Source organism: Balaenoptera musculus, chromosome 10, assembly GCF_009873245.2.
Source record: "Balaenoptera musculus isolate JJ_BM4_2016_0621 chromosome 10, mBalMus1.pri.v3, whole genome shotgun sequence".
Classification (NCBI taxonomy): Eukaryota; Metazoa; Chordata; class Mammalia; order Artiodactyla; family Balaenopteridae; genus Balaenoptera; species Balaenoptera musculus.
The window spans coordinates 61148666-61169930 of NC_045794.1; the positions used below are offsets into that span (position 1 = coordinate 61148666).

At 35.3% G+C, this 21265-nt stretch overlaps 1 protein-coding gene across 1 annotated transcript in view; it reads left to right on the forward strand.

The window, feature by feature from the left end:
- GLIPR1L1 (GLIPR1 like 1) overlaps positions 1–21265 on the forward strand; it is a 32218-nt gene continuing 10953 nt past the window's right edge. The window contains exons 1-3 of the mRNA XM_036867427.1: positions 1–177; positions 16758–17003; positions 19873–19973. Of these exons, the coding sequence (XP_036723322.1) occupies positions 1–177; positions 16758–17003; positions 19873–19973 (524 nt within the window). The remainder of the gene's footprint in view (positions 178–16757; positions 17004–19872; positions 19974–21265) is intronic.

Below are 21265 nucleotides of genomic sequence, written 5' to 3' on the forward strand. Positions count from 1 at the left end.
ATGATTCTAGGGAAGAAATTGAGTTGCTTATGGACCTTAGGTCTTTGTCTGGTAGCCAGTAAATCGCCTCCCAAAGTCCCCTCCATCACAAATCAGACGTTTATAGACGAGTCCGTGAAAGCTCACAACGAAGCGCGTGGCAGAGTCCAGCCCACCGCAGCCAACATGAAACACATGGTGAGGAAAAACCCGGGCTAGGATCTTACTTCTCTGGTTCATCCTAAGGTATCTGGGAGATAAGTTTCATGGACTCATTTGTATGAATTCAGTCTGGACCTTTTGCATGCAGCTAGAAATCACACCTTGGCTGGGCTATCTCCTCCAAGGTAGTGGTAAGAGTGGATGAGAAAGGAAAACTTGGAGCTGTTCCTTGCCTAGACTTAGCTCCCTTTTACGCAGGTTTGCTGGGGCCAGGGGGGTGGCAATCGTTGTGGACACTCTTGGCCTAGTGACTGTCTGTCCCGCACGTAAACAATATGCAATGGTAACACATAGACAACTATAACAAACACTTCTAATCAGAAAGTGGAAGAATGGGAGCTACACAGCAATCATTGGTTCAGAGCAATTCTGAAATCTTTAGGGTAGATATTATGAAGACCTGCTATACTGGGAGTCAGAAAAGTTATTTGATTAGAGGTGATAGGTGTTCCCTTGTCCATTGTTTTCTGTGATCCCTATCTTCTCCCTTAAAAATGTTCTTCCTTATCCCTCATTCTCCTTGGACCAGTCTGAACTGGGCCTTCGGAAATATGCCATCTTTGAGGGCTACACAGCCTTCTCAGACTGCTTTCTGCCCACAGAAGTTTAAGGTCTAAGAGTCATTAAAATATCTTGCATTCATTGCTTTTTCATAACAGGTTTACAGTATCTTTGGGAATACACCTCTCTCCAAAACTCTGAAGGTCTTTCAGCTATATACCTCCAGTCAGTTCCAAGTACCAATACCCATGCTTAAAGTATAGTTTGGAGAAATTTTCAAATCTTTATTTCTTTGTTTTCTCACCCTGGTGCTTTTCTTTCCCATCTTACTGCCAGTTACCTTGAAACATGAATTTTCAGGAAATGGGTACAGTCTTAAACTGTTCCATTTGCTGAGGCAATTTTTAATCAATTAAGAGGATTTCCTTGGAATCACATACTTCATCTTCTCTTTGCCCTGAGGCTTTTAATCACATGAAAGTTTTACAATATTGGTCTCTCAAAGCCTTTTATATAGAAGCAGCTCCTTTTCCATTTCTCCAAAGCCCCACATTTCTTGATTCTCTCTTTCTGCTTCCAAACTGGCCGGTGTTTTAAATACTTTTATAATATCTTCTTGAACCCACACTACAACCTACAAAAACTATTAATTATCTGTTTTCCAACCTCTGCTTAGAGCTTCAAGTTCAATGGACTCATGATCTGCCTCCTGAGTAACAGATCACATTTTTTCAGATATTTTGGCTCTGAGTCACATGGATTGCCATCATTCCTCTGACATAAGTTTCCTCACTGCTCGCCAACTAACTGGTATTCTCTACCACATAGCTAAGGCAAGCTTGCCACTAACATTTGTGGGCTAGAAGAAGTACAAAAATGGAAGCCCACATATAGTCTCATTGTTGGCTCAGTAGTTAAATTTTTATTTAGTAAAGAATATGTGGTTTCAGGGACTTCATCTAATCTGCTCAGATCTGGATTCGGTCAGGATAATTTTGCTCATTTTCACTGATGTTATTAACTAAATTTCCATTTCTTCTAAAATAATCAAAACTGTCCATTAAAATTATAGCTACAATTGTATAGTTATAACTATAACTACAGGGTTAGGGTTAGGGTTAAAGTTATAATGAATGGTCATCAATTTTAGTATTTTAAATATTTTTTAATTTTTTGGAAAATTTAATTGTCTTCTTAAATATTTTTATAAGTATAAGATTATTTACTATTCTAGTGCTCATATCCATCTATTGGCCAATGTGAAGAACTGATGTCATGCTTCACTTAGGTGACATAAAAAACTACATTTATCCCTACTTAACAGTAATAGAAACTTGTTACCATTGCAAAATGTCTCCTTATCCCTGAAATGGGAATATGAAGAGAGAAGTGAGGCAACAGATCTTCAGTAGTACTTCTAAACAATATTATATTATTCATGAATCTACTGCTTTCATGCTGAAATGAAAGATTTGACAAGTTGAGCTTTTCTCTTAACCTAAGAGCTTCCATGGTTCAAATCTTTCTTGGACGCTGAAGCAGTGTCTGTCTCCAGTGTCATCAGCAACAATATTCACAAGCCTTTTTACCATTCAGATACAGAGGCCTTTTGCTTTAAAAACATGTGGCAAAAGATTCAGACATTCAGTGTTGCAGGTCTCACTGAACCCATGCTAAGGTTATAATGAGGAGAATCTTTCTCATTTTAAAATAAAGTGTGTGTGTGTGTGTGTGTGCATGTGTGTGTGTGTGTGTGTAATATGTGATGTCCTATAAAGTCTGGACCCAGAGCAGGGATCCTTCCTACCTAGGTCTCAAGTGGCATGAGCTTGGATTTTTATTACGGCTGCACTGCACTTCCAGCAATAAGTTTTACAAGAGGCTAGGCTGAGCTCTGGTATGAAATAAACCCTGAAATCTCAGTGGCTTAATGAAACAAAGTTTAATTTCATACTTAACACAGGTTGTAGAGAAAATGAGTTAGGATTCAGCCTCTCTGGCTGGGGCACTCTGAGTTTGGAGTGCCCCCAAACTCAGCTAGCTCAGTGACAGGCAATATAACAAGAGCTCCCAAGGTCATTCATTGGATAATTGCTTTACCAATGTGAAGAATAAGAGGGTATCTACTGATCCTCTTGCTATTCTAATGTAAGAGGTTTAGCATCCTTTTGCTTTCTTTTCATCCCCAGTTTTTATTAAATTAATGACTCATTCAGATTGTTATTCTTCTTAACTGCAAATGTTTGTTATGCTGGTGGTAACTAATTATAACACAAATAAATTTTAAGATAAGTTTTGGTGAGGTTGTGGAGAAATTGGAACCATGGTACACTGTTAGTGGGAATGTAAAATTGTGCTGCAGCTATGCAAAAAAGTATGGAGGTTCCTCAAGAAATTAAAAAATGGAACTATGATATGATCCAGAAATCCCACTTCTGGGTATCTATCCAAAAAAAATTGAAAACTCAGGATCTTGAAGAGATATCTGCACTTCCACGTTCATTGCAGTACTATTTGCATTAGCCAAGATATAGGAACAACCCAAGGGTCCATCAAAAGATGACTAGATAAAGAAAATGTTGTATATACATACAATGGAATATTATTCAGCCTTAAAAAAGAAGGAAATCCTGCCATTTGTGGCAACATGGAAGAATCTGAAGGACATTATGCTAAGTGAAATAAACCAGTCACAGAAGGACAAATACTGTATGATTCCAGTTATTGGAGGTATCTAAAATAGTCAAACTCATAGAAGCAGAGAATACAGTAGTGGTTGCCAGGGGCTTGGAGGTGGAAAAATTGGGGAATTGTTATTCAAAGGGTACAAAGTTTCAGTTACATTAGATGAATAAGTTCTAGAGATCTGCCAAATAGCATGGTACCTATTATTAACAATAAGGTTTGGTGCACTTCAAAATTTGTGAAGAAGGTAGATCTCATTTTTTAGGCGTTTTTACAATAAAAACAAACAAAGCACAAAGGGAGGGACTTCCCTGGTTGCACAGTGGTTCAGAGTCTGCCTGCCAATGCAGGGGACGTGGGTTCGAGCCCTGGTCCGGGAAGATGCCACATGCCACGGAGCAACTAAGCCAGTGTGCCACAACTACTGAGCCTGGGCTCCAGAGCCTGTGAGCCACAACTACTGAAGCCCACGCGCCTAGAGCCGTGCTCTGCAAAAAGAGAAGCCACCGCAATGAGAAGCCCGTGCACCGCAACGAAGAGTAGCCCCCGCTCACTGCAACTAGAGAAAGCCCGTGTGCAGCAATGAAGACCCAAAGCAGCCAAAAATAAAATAAATAAATTTATTTTAAAAAAAAGAAACACGGGCTTCCCTGGTGGCGCAGTGGTTGAGAACCTGCCTGCCGATGCGGGGGATGCGGGTTCGAGCCCTGGTCTGGGAGGATCCCCACACGCCGCGGAGCAACTAAGCCCGTGAGCCACAGCTACTGAGCCTGCGCGTCTGGAGCCTGTGCTCCGCAACAAGAGAGGCCACGACAGTGAGAGGCCCGCGCACCGCGATGAAGAGTGGCCCCGCTTGCCACAACTGGAGAAAGCCCTCGCACAGAAACGAAGACCCAACACAGCCAAGAATGAATAAATAAATAAATAAATAATTAATTAAAAAAAAAAAAAAAAAAAGAAACACACAAAGGGAAACAAGTAAATACTGGGAAGTGTTGATTATGTCTGTTACCTTGATCGTGGTGATGGTATCATGAGTGTTTGCATATGTCCAAACTCATCAAATTGTACACATTTAATATGTACAGTTTTTTTCTATATCAATTATACCTCAATAAATCCATTTTAAAGTATTATTTTTGTCATTTGCATTATTTAGTATATTCCATTCAGGAATTTTGAATAGTGACTACTATGCTATATATTTTTATTGCTGAACATTTTTTTATCCTCTCTGTGTATAGAATAAATTCTTCAGTAGCATACGATACATCCCAACATCCTCCTGCTCTCAACCCTATGCACAATATAATGTTTCTTGCCACAGCAGAAGCAGAAGCATCATGATTATCTGAGCATATCCTTAAAAAGTAGTGTGGGAACTCTCCATCAGATGAAAATATTATAAATATCTTTGTGTTTAGTTTCTATTTTGAAGAATTTCTTGGTAGGCTTTCTTCTTCCTTGTGTAGAGGAACTTGTTATATAGATGTGATTCATAGTATGAGTGCTTGAGCTTCTAGAATGTACTTGAATTATTAGTTACTAGGCGTAAGACAAGTGATTAGGCTTTTTAAAGAGATTCATGTCTATAAGTCAAATTCTTCCATTTACAAGTTAAGGCAGAATACTGCTCAATAAAAAATTTCCCTTAGGGCCAGGGACTTAATAACAATTAAGTTTTAAGTGAAAGCATTGCCAGATCTGAGAGGTCGTTAAATTTTTTTCTAGAAAAATGTTTAATTACATTGTTCAATCAAAACAAATGAGCTATAATTATAGACTCCTTGGGAAATTTAAAATGCAAATATATGTTTTTAGTTATACATACATCTAGGGAATTATAATTTGTACATGTTATGTATGTTTGAACTGGTTTGAAATACATGTTTTGAATAAATATAATTCCATAGCCATCAGATATTAATTCTTACTTTTTCAAGACCATAGTCTTTACCATTTGGATAGTAATACTTCTAGATCTTAATTAGAATGACAGAATAGTTTTCTTTTGTACCACACTTTGGATAGAGGATGACTTGGTACAAGCTGTTTCATGGTAGAACTGTACTTTAATTAATATTTTTTATTTTAAAATATACACCAGATTAAAGCTAATCATTTTTCCCTTTTAAAGCAGAGAAATCTCCCAATGATCCAGGCAAAAGACTAGGATTCTCACAGGCTTAATGGGAGGTAAAGTTTTCTAGAGGCTATAGATATGCTGAGATATCTTGGAAAAGAAATGAATTGCATAAAAACTATAGCTAGGAATATATTAGGTGAAAGGAACTGGCTTGAAAACATTTCTTTGCTGTTGTTGATTTCTTGGTTTGGTTCTGAATTGTATCTGTGAGAAAAAAATGGAGGCTTGGTCTTTGTGGTATTTTACCTGTTTCAAGTTCATATAATTTTGGTGGAGGTTGGTATATCAGAACTCATCACTCAGTCTATTCATTTTTCAGAAGAGTAAATTATGTACCATCCTCTGAAAACTACTGAAGTCTCTCTTGAATACTGAAAACAAAATTTTTGATACGACAATTTTTGCAGTTTGAAAGAAAATTAGTGATTAAAATGTCAAAAGAAGAATATAGGAAATTAACCAATGAGGTTAATACCATGAATTTAAATCTACAATCCTAAAATGGAAACATAATGGCATTTATTTATTTTCATTAAATCAACTTCAGTGTAATTTTTAGTCCTCACATTGACAAGGGAGTTAAAAATGCAATCTTTAACATTTTTGGACTTATATTCCCCCATTGTTACACACACACACAAAATCTGAAGTCTTTGTTCGAAAAGATAAAGGAAGCATCTTTAGGAATCAAGTCAATAATCATTATTATCCTTCCCAACCAGTGACCACTGGGATGCCAGTGACATTGTCCTTCCAGGTTTGGACATGCTACTGCTTCCATGGTAGTCCTATGCCACAGAAATCATGATGAAGGCTGGAAGAACCATATTAGATACCCTACCTTCTGAGTCCAATGTCCTACCATTCCCTCTGAGATCTTTTTGTATGCTCAAGGCTACGATTCTGATACTGGTAGCAGCCTTTATTTTTAGCTGCTCAAGGTTTCTGCCATGCCAAAATTCTTGAGTCAAGGAATTACAGGGTATCTATCTATCTATTGGGAATGCCTTCTTTTAGAGTTGTGGAGTTAGGAATGGGAAATACAATGAGCAAAAAACTTTAAAAAATTACCTTCCCAACAAGATGGAGTAGATCCATTTGCCCTATTCTCCCCATTAAGTATAGCTAAAAACCTTGGATATTCTATATAAAACAAATATCAGAAGACTTAAAGTTGGAGAAAAGAAAGCAAACAGATATGCTAGAGATGCCAAGACTCAAGGAATGACACAAGGTGAGTTCCTTGGATTTCCTTTTTGACTCTTGTAAATCCTGGACTGGGTACTAAAGAAGCCTGAAATCCAGAAATGTCAATGGGTGACAGAAACAAAAGCCTCAAGAAAAGCCTGCCCTCTCTTGCCAGAGAATAAGGAAAGGGACAGCCTAGTAAGGCAGAAATGTTTTTTGTTTGTTTTATTTTCTACAGTAACCATCCTCTTCTGGGCAAACAACATGGGGAAAAAACAAGCCTCTTATTCTTTTCAACAAAGGCCAAGTGGAGGACTTAGACTATCATCCTTGCCTGACACTTATGAAGCACCCCTCCCACCACCTCTCCACCAGTGATGTGTCAGAGGAGAGTGAGGAGACTTCCAGCCCCCACCAAGCAGTAATGAGGTGCCCCTCTCCCTCCCAGCCAGTGTGGGGTCAGAGGAAGCCAAGCATGGAGCATACACTTTCACTACCACCCAGCAGTAATGAAGTGCACCTCACAACAACCCCCCCAAACAGTGTCAATGAAGGCCATATGGGGAAACAGGACTTCCAGCCTCATCTGAGGCAATAGATACCCCTTCCTCTCCTGAGGTGTCAGCAGAGGTCAAGTGGGGAGCTTAGACTTTCATTCCCGCCTGGTCATAACAAGGTACCCCTTTCTCTCCCCATGAGATGATGTCAGCAGAAGCAAAGGGGGAGCCTGGATGTCCATCTCCTTCCAGTGGTAACAAGATAACCCTCCCCACAGCAGGGTTAATAAAAGTGAGTAGGGATCCTGGACTTTTGCCCACCAACCAGTGATAAGTAGGACTGCCCCCGACTGGAGCAGTGTCAGTGAAGACCTGCTAAAACTGGAAGATTGACTAAGATCTAGAATCTCATAATATAAAACTCAAAATGTCAAGGATACAATTTAAAAAATCAGTCATATACCAAGAACTAGGAAAATCTCAATGTGAATGAGAAAAGACAACAGATGCCAACACCCAAATGGCACAGATGTTAGGATTATCTGACAAGGATTTAAAAGTAGACATCATAAAAAGAATATACACATACATACATATATATAACTTTGCTGTACACCTGAAACATTGTAAATCAACTATACTTTAATTAAAAAAAGATATCAAAAAAATAATCATAAAAATGCTTCAAGGAGCTATTATAAAAATGCTTAAGAGGAATGAAAAAAAATAAAGTCTTAGCTAGGAAATGAAAGTTACACATTCAAATGGAAATTTTAGAACTAAAAATAGACAAACCAAAATTAAAAATTCACTGGATGGGCAATGAAAATGGGAAAGGAAAAGACCGGTGAACTTGAAAATAGAACAGTAGGAATTACCAAATCTGAACAACAGAGAGAAAATGGACTGAAAAAAAAAAATGAACAGAACATCAGGGATCTATGAGACAATAACAAAATATTATATCTAATATTCATGTCATTGGAGTCCCAGAAGGAATTGAGAAAGATGGGGAGGACCAGAAAAAACATTCTAAGAAACAGTGGCTGAGAACTTCCAAAATTTGGATAAAGATATAAACAATTCTGAGTAAAGACCAAATATGATAAGCCCAAAGAAATTCATGCCAAGATACATCATAATCAAACTTCAGAGACCCTAAGACAAAAAAAGCTTAAAAGTAGCTGGAGAGAAACAATACATTACAGATAGGAGAACAAAAATTTCAGTGTCTTCAAATTTCTCAACCAAATCCAAGGATGCCAGAGAAAGTGGCACAACATTTTCAACTTTAATTTCAATTTCAAAAAAGAGTCAAGAATACTACATAGAGAAAATATACTTTAGGAATGAAGATTGAAATTAACACATTCTCAGATTCAGAAAAACTAAGATGATTTGTAATAATCAGATGCACTCTAAAAGAATACCTAAAGAAAGATCTTAAAATAGTAAGATAATGATAAATCAAGGATTCCTGGAACATTAGGAATGAAGAAAACTCAAGGCAAAGAGTAAAACTATGAGTAAACATAACAAACTATTCCCTTATCTTTTCTAAATGATGTTTGAGAGTTAAAGCAAAAATTATAACATTGGTTATGGTGATATTGGTTATATTATATTGGTTATGGAACATATATGGTTCTTGATATAGAAGAAATATTTAAGACAATTGTATTATTGGTGGAGTGAGTGGCAAAGTAACCTAAATGGAAGTAATATTTCTACACTTCATTCAAACTGGTAAAATGGTGACACAAATAGTTTGTCATAAGTTACATTTATATATTATGTAATACCTATAGCAACCACTAAAACATCTATATAAAGATATATACTTAGATAGCCTCATCCACCAGAGGGCAGACAGCAGAAGCAAGAAGAACTATAATCCTGCAGCCTGTGGAACAAAAACCACATTCACAGAAAGATAGACAAGATGAAAAGGCAGAGGGCTATGTACCAGATGAAGGAACAAGGTAAAACCCCAGAAAAACAACTAAACGTAATGGAGATAGGCAATCTTCCAGAAAAAGAATTCAGAATAATGATAGTGAAGATGATCCAGGACCTCGGAAAAAGAATGGAGGCAAACATCGAGAAGATGCAAGAAATGTTTAACAAAGATCTAGAAGAATTAAAGAACAAACAAACAGAGATGAACAATACAATAACTAAAATGAAAAATACACTAGAAGGAATCAGTAGCAGAATAACTGAGGCAGAAGAACGGATAAGTGACCTGGAAGACAGAATGGTGGAATTCACTGCTGTGGAACAGAATACAGAAAAAAGAATGAAAAGAAATGAAGACAGCCTAAGAGACCTCTTGGACAACATTAAACACAACAACATTCGCATTATAGGGGTCCCAGAAGGAGAAGAGAGAGAGAAAGGACCAGAGAAAATATTTGAAGAGATTATAGTCAAAAACCTCCCTAACATGGGAAAGCAAATAGCCACCCAAGTCCAGGAAGCACAGAGAGTCCCATACAGGATAAACCCAAGGAGAAACACGTCAAGACACATAGTAATCAAATTGGCAAAAATTAAAGACAAAGAAAAATTATTGAAAGCAGCAAGGGAAAAATAACAGGTAACATACAAGGGAACTCCTGTAAGATTAACAGCTGATTTCTCAGCAGAAACTCTACAAGCTAGAAGGGAGTGGCATGATATACTTAAAGTGATGAAAGGGAAGAACGTACAACCAAGATTACTCTACCCGGCAAGGATCACATTCAGATTCGATGGAGAAATCAAAAGCTTTACAGACAAGCAAAAGCTAAGAGAATTCAGCACCACCAAACCAGCTCTACAACAAATGCTAAAGGAACTTCTCTAAGTGGAAAACACAAGAGAAGAAAAGGACCTACAAAAACAAACCCAAAACAATTAAGAAAATGGTCATAGGAACATACATATCAATAATTACCTTAAACGTGAATGGATTAAATGCTCCAACCAAAAGACAGCCTTGCTGAATGGATACAAAAACAAGACCAATATATATGCTGTCTACAAGAGACCCACTTCAGACCTAGGGACACATACAGACTGAAAGTGAGGGGATGGAAAAAGATATTCCATGCAAATGGAAATCAAAAGAAAGCTGGAGTGGCAATACTCATATCAGATAAAATAGACTTTAAAATAAAGAATGTTACAAGAGACAAGGAAGGACACTACATAATGAGCAAGGGATCAATCCAAGAAGAAGATATAACAATTATAAATATATACGCACCCAACATAGGAGCACCTCAATACATAAGGCAACTGCTAACAGCTATAAAAGAGGAAATCGACAGTAACACAATACTAGTGGGGGACTTTAACACCTCACTTACACCAATGGGCAGATCATCCAAACAGAAAATTAAAAAGGAAACACAAGCTTTAAACGACACAATAGACCAGATAGATTTAATTGATATTTGTAGGACATTCCATCCCAAAACAGCAGATTACACTTTCTTCTCAAGTGTGCATGGAACATTCTCCAGGACAGATCACATCTTGGGTCACAAATCAAGCCTCAGTAAATTTAAGAAAATTGAAATCATATCAAGCATCTTTTCTGACAACAACGCTATGAGATTAGAAATCAATTACAGGGAAAAAAACGTAAAAAACACAAACACATGGAGGATAAACAATATGTTACTAAATAACCAAAAGAACACTAAAGAAATCAAAGAGGAAATCAAAAAATACCTAAAGACAAATGACAATGAAAACACGACAATCCAAAACCTACGGGATGCAGCAAAAGCAGTTCTAAGAGGGAAGTTCATAGCAATACAAGCCTACCTCAAGAAACAAGGAAAATCTCAAGTAAACAATCTAACCTTACACCTAAAGGAACTAGAGAAAGAAGAACAAACAAAACCCAAAGTTAGCAGAAAGTAAGAAATCATATAGATCAGAGCAGAAATAAATAAAATAGAAACTAAGAAAACAATAGCAAAGATCAATAAAACTAAAAGCTGCTTCTTTGAAAAGATAAACAAAATTGACAAACCATTAGCCAGACTCATCAAGAAAAAGAGGGAGAGGACTCAAATCAATAAAATTAGAAAGGAAAAACGAGAAGTTACAACAGACACAGCAGAAATACAAAGCATCCTAAGAGACTACTACAAGCAACTCTATGCCAATACAGTGGGCAACCTGGAAGAAATGGACAAATTCTTAGAAAGGTATAACCTTCCAAGACTGAACCAGGAAGAAACAGAAAATATGAACACACCAATCACAAGTAATGAAATTGAAACTGTGATTAAAAATCTTCCAACAAACAAAAGTCCAGGACCAGATGGCTTCACAGGTGAATTCTATCAAACATTTAGAGAAGAGCTAACACCCAGCCTTCTCAAACTCTTTCAAAAAATTGCAGAAGAAGGAACACTCCCAAACTCATTCTATGAGGCCACCATCACCCTGATACCAAAACCAGACAAAGTTACTACAAAAAAAGAAACTTACAGACCAATATCACTGATGAATGTAGATGCAAAAATCCTCAACAAAATACTAGCAAACAGAATCCAACAATACATTAAAAGGATCATACACCATGATCAAGTGGGATTTATCCCAGAGATGCAAGGATTCTTCAATATACGCAAATCAATCAATGTGATACACCATATTAACAAATTGAAGACAAAAATCCATATGATCATCTCAATAGATGCAGAAAAAGCTTCTGACAAAATTCAACACCCATTTATGATAAAAACTCTCCAGAAAGTGGGCATAGAGGGAACCTACTTCAACATAATAAAGGCCATATACAACAAACCCACAGCAAACATCATTCTCAATGGTGAAAAAGTGAAAGCATTTCCTCTAAGATCAGGAACAAGACAAGGATGTCCACTCTCACCACTATTATTCAACATAGATTTGGAAGTCCTAGCCACTGCAATCAGAGAAGAAAAAGAAATAAAAGAATACAAATTGGGAGAGAAGAAGTAAAACTGTCACTGTTTGCAGATGAAATGATACTATTCATAGAGAATCCTAAAGGTGCCACCAGAAAACTACTAGAGTTAATGAATGAATCTGGTAAAGTTGCAGGATACAAAATTAATGCACAGAAATCTCTTGCATTCCTATACAATAATGATGAAAAATCTGAGAGAAATTAAGAAAACACTCTCATTTATCATTGCAACAAACAGAATAAAATACCTAGGAATAAACCTACCTAGGGAGACAAAAGATCTGTATGCAGAAAACTATAAGACACGGATGAAAGAAATTAAAGATGATACCAACAGATGGAGAGATATACCATGTTCTTGGGTTGGAAGAATCAATATTATGAAAATGACTTTACTACCCAAAATCAATCTACAGATTCAGTGCAATCCCTATCAAATTACCAATGGCATATTTTATGGAACTAGAACAAAAAATCTTAAGATTTGTATGGAGACACAAAAGACCCCGAATAGCCAAAGCAGTTTTGAGGGAAAAAAACGGAGCTAGAGGAATCAGACTCCCTGACTTCAGACTATACTACAAAGCTACAGTAATCAAGACAATATGGTACTGGCACAAAAACAGAAATATAGATCAATGGAATAGGATAGAAAGCCCAGAGATAAACCCACACATATATGGTCAAGTAATCTATGACAAAGGAGGCAAGGATATACAATGGAGAAAAGACAGTCTCTTCAATAAGTGGTGCTGGGAAAACTGGACAGCTACATGTAAAAGAATGAAGTTAGAAGACTCCCTAACACCATACACAAAAATAAACTCAAAATGGATTAGAGACCTATATGTAACACCAGGTGCTATAAAACTCTTAGAGGAAAACATAGGAAGAACACTCTTTGACATAAATCACAAGATCTTTTTTGATCCACCTCCTAGAATAATGGAAATAAAAACAAAAATCAACAAATGGGACCTAATGAAACTTAAAAGCTTTTTCACAGCAAAGGAAACCATAAACAAGACGAAAAGACAACCCTCAGAATGGGAGAAAATATTTGCAAATGAATCATCGGACAAAGGATTAATCTCCAAAATATATAAACATCTCATGCATCTCAATATTTAAAGAAACAAACAACTCAATCCAGAAATGGGCAGAAGACCTAAATAGACATTTCTACAAAGAAGACATACAGATGGCCAAAAAACACATGGAAAGCTGCTCAACATCACTAATTATTAGAGAAATGCAAATCAAAACTACAATGAGGTATCACCTCACACCAGTTAGAATGGGCATCATCAGAAAATCTACAAACAACAAATGCTGGAGAGGGTGTGGGGAAAAGGGAACCCTCTTGCACTGTTGATGGGAATGTAAATTGATACAGCCACTATGGAGAACAGTATGGAGGTTCCTTAAAAAACTAAAAATAGAATTACCATATGACCCAGCAATCCCACTACTGGGCATATACCCAGAGAAAACCATAATTCAAAAAGACACATGCACCCCTATGTTCATTGCAGCACGATTTACAATAGCCAGGTCCTGGAAGCAACCTAAATGCCCATCAACAGACGAATGGATAAAGAAGATGTGGTGCATATATACAATGGAATATTACTCAGCCATAAAAAGGAACGAAATTGGGTCATTTGTAGAGACATGGATGGACCTAGAGAGTGTCATACAGAGTGAAGTAAGTCAGAAAGAGAAAAAACAAATATCGTATATTAATGCATATATGTGGAACCTGGAAAATGGTACAGATGAACTGGTTTGCAGAGCAGAAATCAAGACACACAGGTAGAGAACAAACATATGGACACCAAGGGGGGAAGTGGCAGGGGGTGGGTGTGGTGGTGTGTTGAATTAGGAGATTGGGATTGACATGTGTACACTGATGTGTATAAAATGGATGACTAATAAGAAAATAAATTAATTAATAAATAAACACTTAAAAAATTAATTAATTTTTAAAAAAGATATATACTGAAAAGCACTATGGATAAATCAAAGTAGAATTCTAAATAATGTTCAGGTAATTCACAGGAAGTCAGGAAAAATAAAGCAGGAATGAAAAAGAGAGGGAGCAAATAAAAAATAAACAATAAAATGGTAGACATGCTTGAATATATATCAATAAGGGTATTAAATGTAAATAGTTAAATACATAAATTAAAATAACAGAGATTGGCTGAGTGGATTAAAAACAAACATCTAAACTTTACACCTTATAATACAAAAATTAACACTAAATGAATCACATTAATTAAATGCAAAACATAAAACTGTAAGACTTTTAGAAGAAAAGTGGAAAAACTCCTCAGAATCTACAGCTAGATGGGGCTTCCTAATATGTTTGATTACTTTGATTACATATGACACCAAAATCACAAACTATAAAAGAAAAAGTCATAAATTGAACCTCATAAAATTAAATCCTTCTGCTCTTTAAAATACCCTGCTAAGAGATGAAAAGACAGCTACAGGCTAGGAGAAAATACATACAACAAACAGTGTGGATGGATCTCAAGGGAATTATGCTGAGTGAAAAAAGCCAACCTCAAAATGGTTACATACTGTAGTATTCTGTCTATATAATATTTTTTAGATGACAAAATTATAGAAATGGAGAACATATTAGTGATTGCCAGGGATTAGGAATAGGGTGGGGGAGTGAGTGAGCATGACTTTAAAGGGTTAGCATGAGGGATAATTGTGATGATGAAAGAGTTATGTATCTTGATTGTGGGATGGTCACTTCAATTTACATATGTGATAAAATTGCATGAAAACACACACACACACATACAAATAAATGCATGTAAAACTATTGAAATCTTAAGGTCTGTTGATTGTACCAATGTCAATTTCTTGATTTTGGCATTGTGCTATATTTACATAAACATTACCAATCCAGAAACTGTGTGACATTTACACAGGACCTCTGTGTACTATTTTTTTAACCTCTTGTGAATCTACAATTAATTTAAAATAAAAATATTTTTTAGGGCTTCCCTGGTGGCGCAGTGGTTGAGAGTCTGCCTGCCAATGCAGGGGACACGGGTTCGAGCCCTGGTCTGGGAAGATCCCACATGCCGCAGAGCAGCTGGGCCCGTGAGCCACAGCTACTGAGCCTGCGCGTCTGGAGCCTGTGCTCCGCAACAAGAGAGGCCGCGATAGTGAGAGGCCCGCGCACCGCGATGAAGAGTGGCCCCCGCTTGCCGCAACTGGACAAAACCCTCGCACAGAAACGAAGACCCAACACAGCCAAAAATAAATAAATAAATAATTAAATAATTAAAAAATATATATATATATTTTTTAAAAATCATCTTGCCAATAATACCTATACTAAGACTAAACTATACCTATACTTTTGTCAAAAATTATTTCTAGACTCTGTTTTGTTCAGTTGGGCTATTTGTCTACCCTCCTGCCAATATTGCAATGTCTTAATGTAGCTTTATGATGCCTTGATGTCTGGTGGAGTAAGTCCTCTAGCTTTGTTTTACTTTTTAAAGGTTGCCTTAGCTATTGTTTCTTCTTTGAATTTCCATATAAATCTTATAATCAATTTGCACCCCCCTAAAAAACCTACTTAGATTTTCATTAGGAATGTATTCAAATCAAGACCAATATTTTTTACAATATGGAATCTTTCAGCACATGAACATTTAATATCTCTCCATTTATTTAAGTCTTTTAAAATTTCTCTTAGTGATGTTTTATAGTTTTCAGTATAGAGATAGTTTTTATATCATTTATTAGATTTAATTATATATATTTGATATTTTTGAAGCTATTGGTTTCTGGAGTGTAAATGGAAATACAATTTTGTATCTATTCCTGGTATCTGACAACTTTGATAATTTTACTTATTTCTAATAGTTTCGTCTGTGTATTCATTTGAATTTTCTAACCCAGTCATGTCATCTGTGAATAATGAGAGATTCCAGTCATTATACGTTTTATATCTTTTGTCATATATTTATAGCTCCCTATTTTATTATACTACCTAACCTCCAGAACAATTTTAAGCAGAAATAATTAGACATCTTGTTTCATTCTCAATCTTAGGGGATAGCTTTCAATATTTTACCACTATACATTAATGCTTATTGTAGGGTTTTGATTTTCTTTTGTAGATACTCTTGATCAAATTAAGGAAATTCTATTCTTAGTGTGCTAAGAGGCTTCTTCTATTTTTAATTATAAATGGGTTCTCATGATTTACTTATGATATATTTGCGTAACCTTCTGAATTACTAGACTGTGAACTCTGACTTATTTAAATCACATTCAAATATATTTGTTGAGTGTCTCTACTGTACCAGGCCATCTGCTAGGTACTGAAAATACAAAAATGAACTGTCATAGAGTGGGTACTAAATAAGTGCTTCTGAAACAGAACTAAAGAGAAATGACTCACTGTGAACATAATAAATACCAAAGAAAAACTATATTTCATTAAATAATAAATTTAAATAAAAATTAATTTATTACAACCATTAGAATAACTTTAATCCGAACAAATATGCACAATTCAATGTAAATTATTTTTATCTTTCAGAGTTGGGATGAAAGTTTAGCGAAGACTGCTAAAGCATGGGCGAACAAGTGCAAATTCGGACACAACCCCTGTTTATCAAAATCATATCAATGCCATCCAACATTTCAATTTGTTGGAGAAAATATCTGGTTAGGTGCATTAATTATATTTACACCAAAATCTGCTGTTGACTTTTGGTATAATGAAACTGAATTTTATGATTTTAATCGTCTATCATGTTCCAAAACTTGTGGTCATTATACACAGGTAAGTATTTCAGATTTTATTGATTAGTTCTTATGTATGCATAATTCAATCACAAGACAATTTTTTAGCATTTTCTTTAGCGTTTCTTTTGTGTATCTGAAAAACTCACCTTCGTTTGGGAGATTTTCACTGGGAATAGAATTCTATGTAGTGAGGTTTTTTTTTCTTTAACTTTAAAATCTTACTCCACTGTCATCTCACTTGCCCTATTTCCAACAAGAAATCTACTGTAATCCTTTTATTTATTCCCCTGTATGTAATGTGTCTTTTTTCTCTGACTGCCTTTAAATTTTTTCCTTCATTACAGGTCTCAAGCAATTTCATAATAATGAAACTATTCTTCTTTTCACATCGGGTAAATTTTATTATATTCCCAACTTTGTAAATCTTGCCCTGTTGGACGCTGGATTTCTTTATATACCTATAAATATTCTTAACTGTCTTCTGGGATGTAGTTATCTGGAATTTGTTTGTCCCTTTTGGTTCCTGCTTTTAAAATATGTTAGATGGCATTAAAGCAGTATTTAGTCTAGGGCTAATTCTCTCTCACCAATGAGGCAAGATTCTTCTACCGGATGCCCCAGAAATGATTAAATTTTCCAGTCTGGCCAGTGGGAACAGGCCCACTATCCCTATTCCTGGCCCTGTGTAAGCCTCTGTATTCTTTCCTCTAGTTTTTATAGGTGATTCTTTTCCCAGCCTGGGGTAGTTTTCACACATGCATGCTCTGATTAGTGCTCTGCTGAACTGATGACGAGTACCCCCTAGAGACCTCCACAGTTGTGTCACTTAGAAGATTTTCACCTCTCCCCTACTCCTGCTTCCTTGGTCTCCCCAGACTCTCAGCTCTGTCCCTCAACTATGTGACTCCATCAAGCTTCTCCTGACTTCTCCACCATCTCCACCCCCAGACACAGCCTGGAAACTCACTCAGTACAATAAACTGAGACAATTTTACAGCTCGCATCTTTTCCCTCCAACTCTCGGGAACATTATCCATTGTTGCCTGATGTCCAGTATCTTGAAAAACATTATTTCTTATAATTTTTCCAATCTTTTGGTTGCTTTGGGTGGGAGTTTTTGGTAAGAAGAGGAAGTCACTTTTTAGCTAACCTAATCCTCGACATGGCACTGAGCTCTTAGAAAGGTCCATTTAAGCAACAGAAAGAGCTAACTTTATTCTCCAAACTGACTCATCTGCATAAGTCGAATGAACATATAGTGTCTTAAAGCAAGTCATTTTTATCAGAAATTAGCAGTTTCTATGCTCCCCTTCTAATCACTCTTTGTCCGATAACAGAATGCTGTAAGTGTAGAAATCCTTCTCAGGATAGATGTCATTTGCAAAGAACATGGTTTGGCTTCTGCTAGGAAAACTGAGAGAATGGAATCACACCTCATGGGCTAATTTACACATATGCTTAAATCATTAGGAATTGGTGCATTCTTCCTATTGGTTCAACAACTATATCTTGCTTAATTTTCTAAACAAAATGAGCTAAAATTTCTTGCATTTACCATTTGCAGATAGTCATGTTGAAGTTGCAACCAATGTTCATATTAATGTTAAATCTAGTCACTTTAATGAAAGCAGTACATTCAAACCTATACATAGTATTTATTTTTACCATTCCCAAAGCCAAAAAAGGATCAATTTAAATATATTAAGCAAATAAAATTTCACAGTGTAGTCAGTTGTTCATGAACCAAATTTTTAAACGTGATTAAGTTAAAATATATGTACTTGCAGTCATATAGTTTATCAACTTTCTAAAGCATTCAAAAGGAAAATGATCTTTCAAGGATCTAGCTTAATCTCATTATATTAGGTGGGAAACGAGCTCAGAATTGATCTGTCACTCTCCGAAGACACACACATGGTTAGAAGCAAAACTCATCTATTAGTTCTCGGTTCACTGTGCTTTTTATTGCACTTTGCTGCCTCTCAGGCAATCAAAGAGCATTAAAATATATTTTCAAAACTGTTGATTCTGGCTACACCCCGGCCCTCGAAAATAGTGACTAATACATTGGTTTATAAAATATGTTAGTATATTTTGTTAATTGAATTGTAAAATAAATGAGTTCAGAAAATTCATTTATGTTGTCAAAATCAACCTTCCTTAGATTATTTTGTTTTCCAAATGGAGTAGATCAGTATTTTTCCCTTTGTTCATCTGGGAAGTAGAGAAATTTTTCATTCTGTCATGTCACAAAGGAATAGTTATGTACTTCACTTCTTTATCTCTCTCCCCATGGCTAATTTTCCATAGGAGTCTTCTTCCTTTCAAATAACTTTGCTATTCTTTGCAAATAGACAAAAATTAAGATTCACCATCCCTATGGCAGGCATTTTTTTTTTTTTTTGCAATAAGCTCAGTATGTTCTTAATCTCTATCCCTACCTGTCTCTTGTGATTTGACAAAGGTAAGAATATGGTTAAGACCACAAAATTTAAAATGTGGTCATAAATTTAGTAGAATTTTTCTGAGAAAAAGAAATAGAAGTTAATTATTGTTTTCATTTATAATCTGGTTTTAATGCTTTTTGTATGATATACCCATGGAGAAAATAAAAATACATTTCATAAATCATCTGGAAGAAATTATGATTTTGGCTATATATTATAGCCTCCTCTTGATTTATGAGAATTATCAGTGAGGAAAGACTAGTTAGGTAGCCCTCATGAATGCAGCCTTAACAAAATAATTGTTTTAAACTAAATATTAGAAATTAAGAAAAAAATAGTCAATAAATATTTATGTATATTCATTTTTTGTAGCATGACAACGATTATACCTGTTCCCATGATGCACTGTTTGTGTAGAGTTGTTTTGCATATTTTATTTTAAAATTCCTTTCTTTATAGGTAGTTTGGGCCAATTCATATAAAGTTGGTTGTGCAATTACAATTTGTCCTAAACTTGGGAGACCTGACACTGCAATATTTGTATGTGACTATGGACCTACGTAAGTTATTTTGCTATTAAAAATATTTTAAATTGAAATATATGTTAAGTATTGTTTCTAAAAATAGGATCTTACACTAAAGAGACAAGTATATTTTTTATAAGTGGAGTCTCCCTCTATAATGCTAATCAGAAGAAATAAATGAAATAAAAGTTAGTAAGAGAATGTGTGAAAAATTATGCCTGTCATGAATTATTTAATCTTGAGAGGGAAAATGATGGAGATCATTTGTTAAGTAAAAAAAAAAAAAAAAAAAAGATAATATAAAATACATTGTCACAATAATATTTAAATACTAGAATACAAAATAGGTTGGCAGATGTGAATATAATATAATATAATATAATATAATATAATATAATATAATATAATATAATATAACATAATTTGAATGGGTAAATGATTGAGAATGATGATGAAAAACACATTCTTCTAAGAAAAGAATACTATAAATTTTTGACTGCCTTGCTGGTAATTGCATATCTAGATGAAATATAACAAAAGTCTAATGGGAGTCTCCAAAAATGAAATTCTGGAACTCAAATCCCAATATATCTGTACAAGGAAGATTAAATCAGTTAATAATCCAACTCTTTAACAAACAAACATGTAAAAATAAAATGTAGAAAAGATGAAAACATTGGCAAAGAATAAATATACAGATTTGGCAAAAGGGACTTGACATATGTCGAAATTGCTATGGAGAGGTACAAATGTGTATATCTCTTTCTGTATTTTCTTTCATTTCCTCTCACTCAGAAGTAAAACCAAGAATGACAAATATATAGTCTAAAAGCTTGGGGCAGAGTACAATTTTTATAAATAGCAGAGAAATTGTAGAACACTTATTTATTACCATCCAAAGTAGAATACACAGAGGAAAAAAAGAATCCAAAAGAGATAAAAAGAGAATCCAAAAAGAGAAAAAAAGAACTGTGAGATAACTTTAGAGGGAATTGATTTCCTGAATGAGGCAGGGATAGAAAAATATTTGAAGAAATACGGCCCAAAACTTTGTATGCTTAAGGAAAATTATAAACTCACAGAACCAAGAAACCTAACAAGCCCCAATCACAAGAAACATGAAGTAAACTACACCAACTCACCTTATAATCAAACATTTCAAAACCAATAATAAAGAGAAAATCTTAAAGGTAACCAGAAAACAAAGACATGTTACATATATACAGAAGAACAAAGATAAGGATGACAGCAGGTTTCTCGCTTGAAACAATGCAAGAGAGAAGACAACCATATCTTTAAATACTGAAAGAGAAAAAAAACCCAAACTG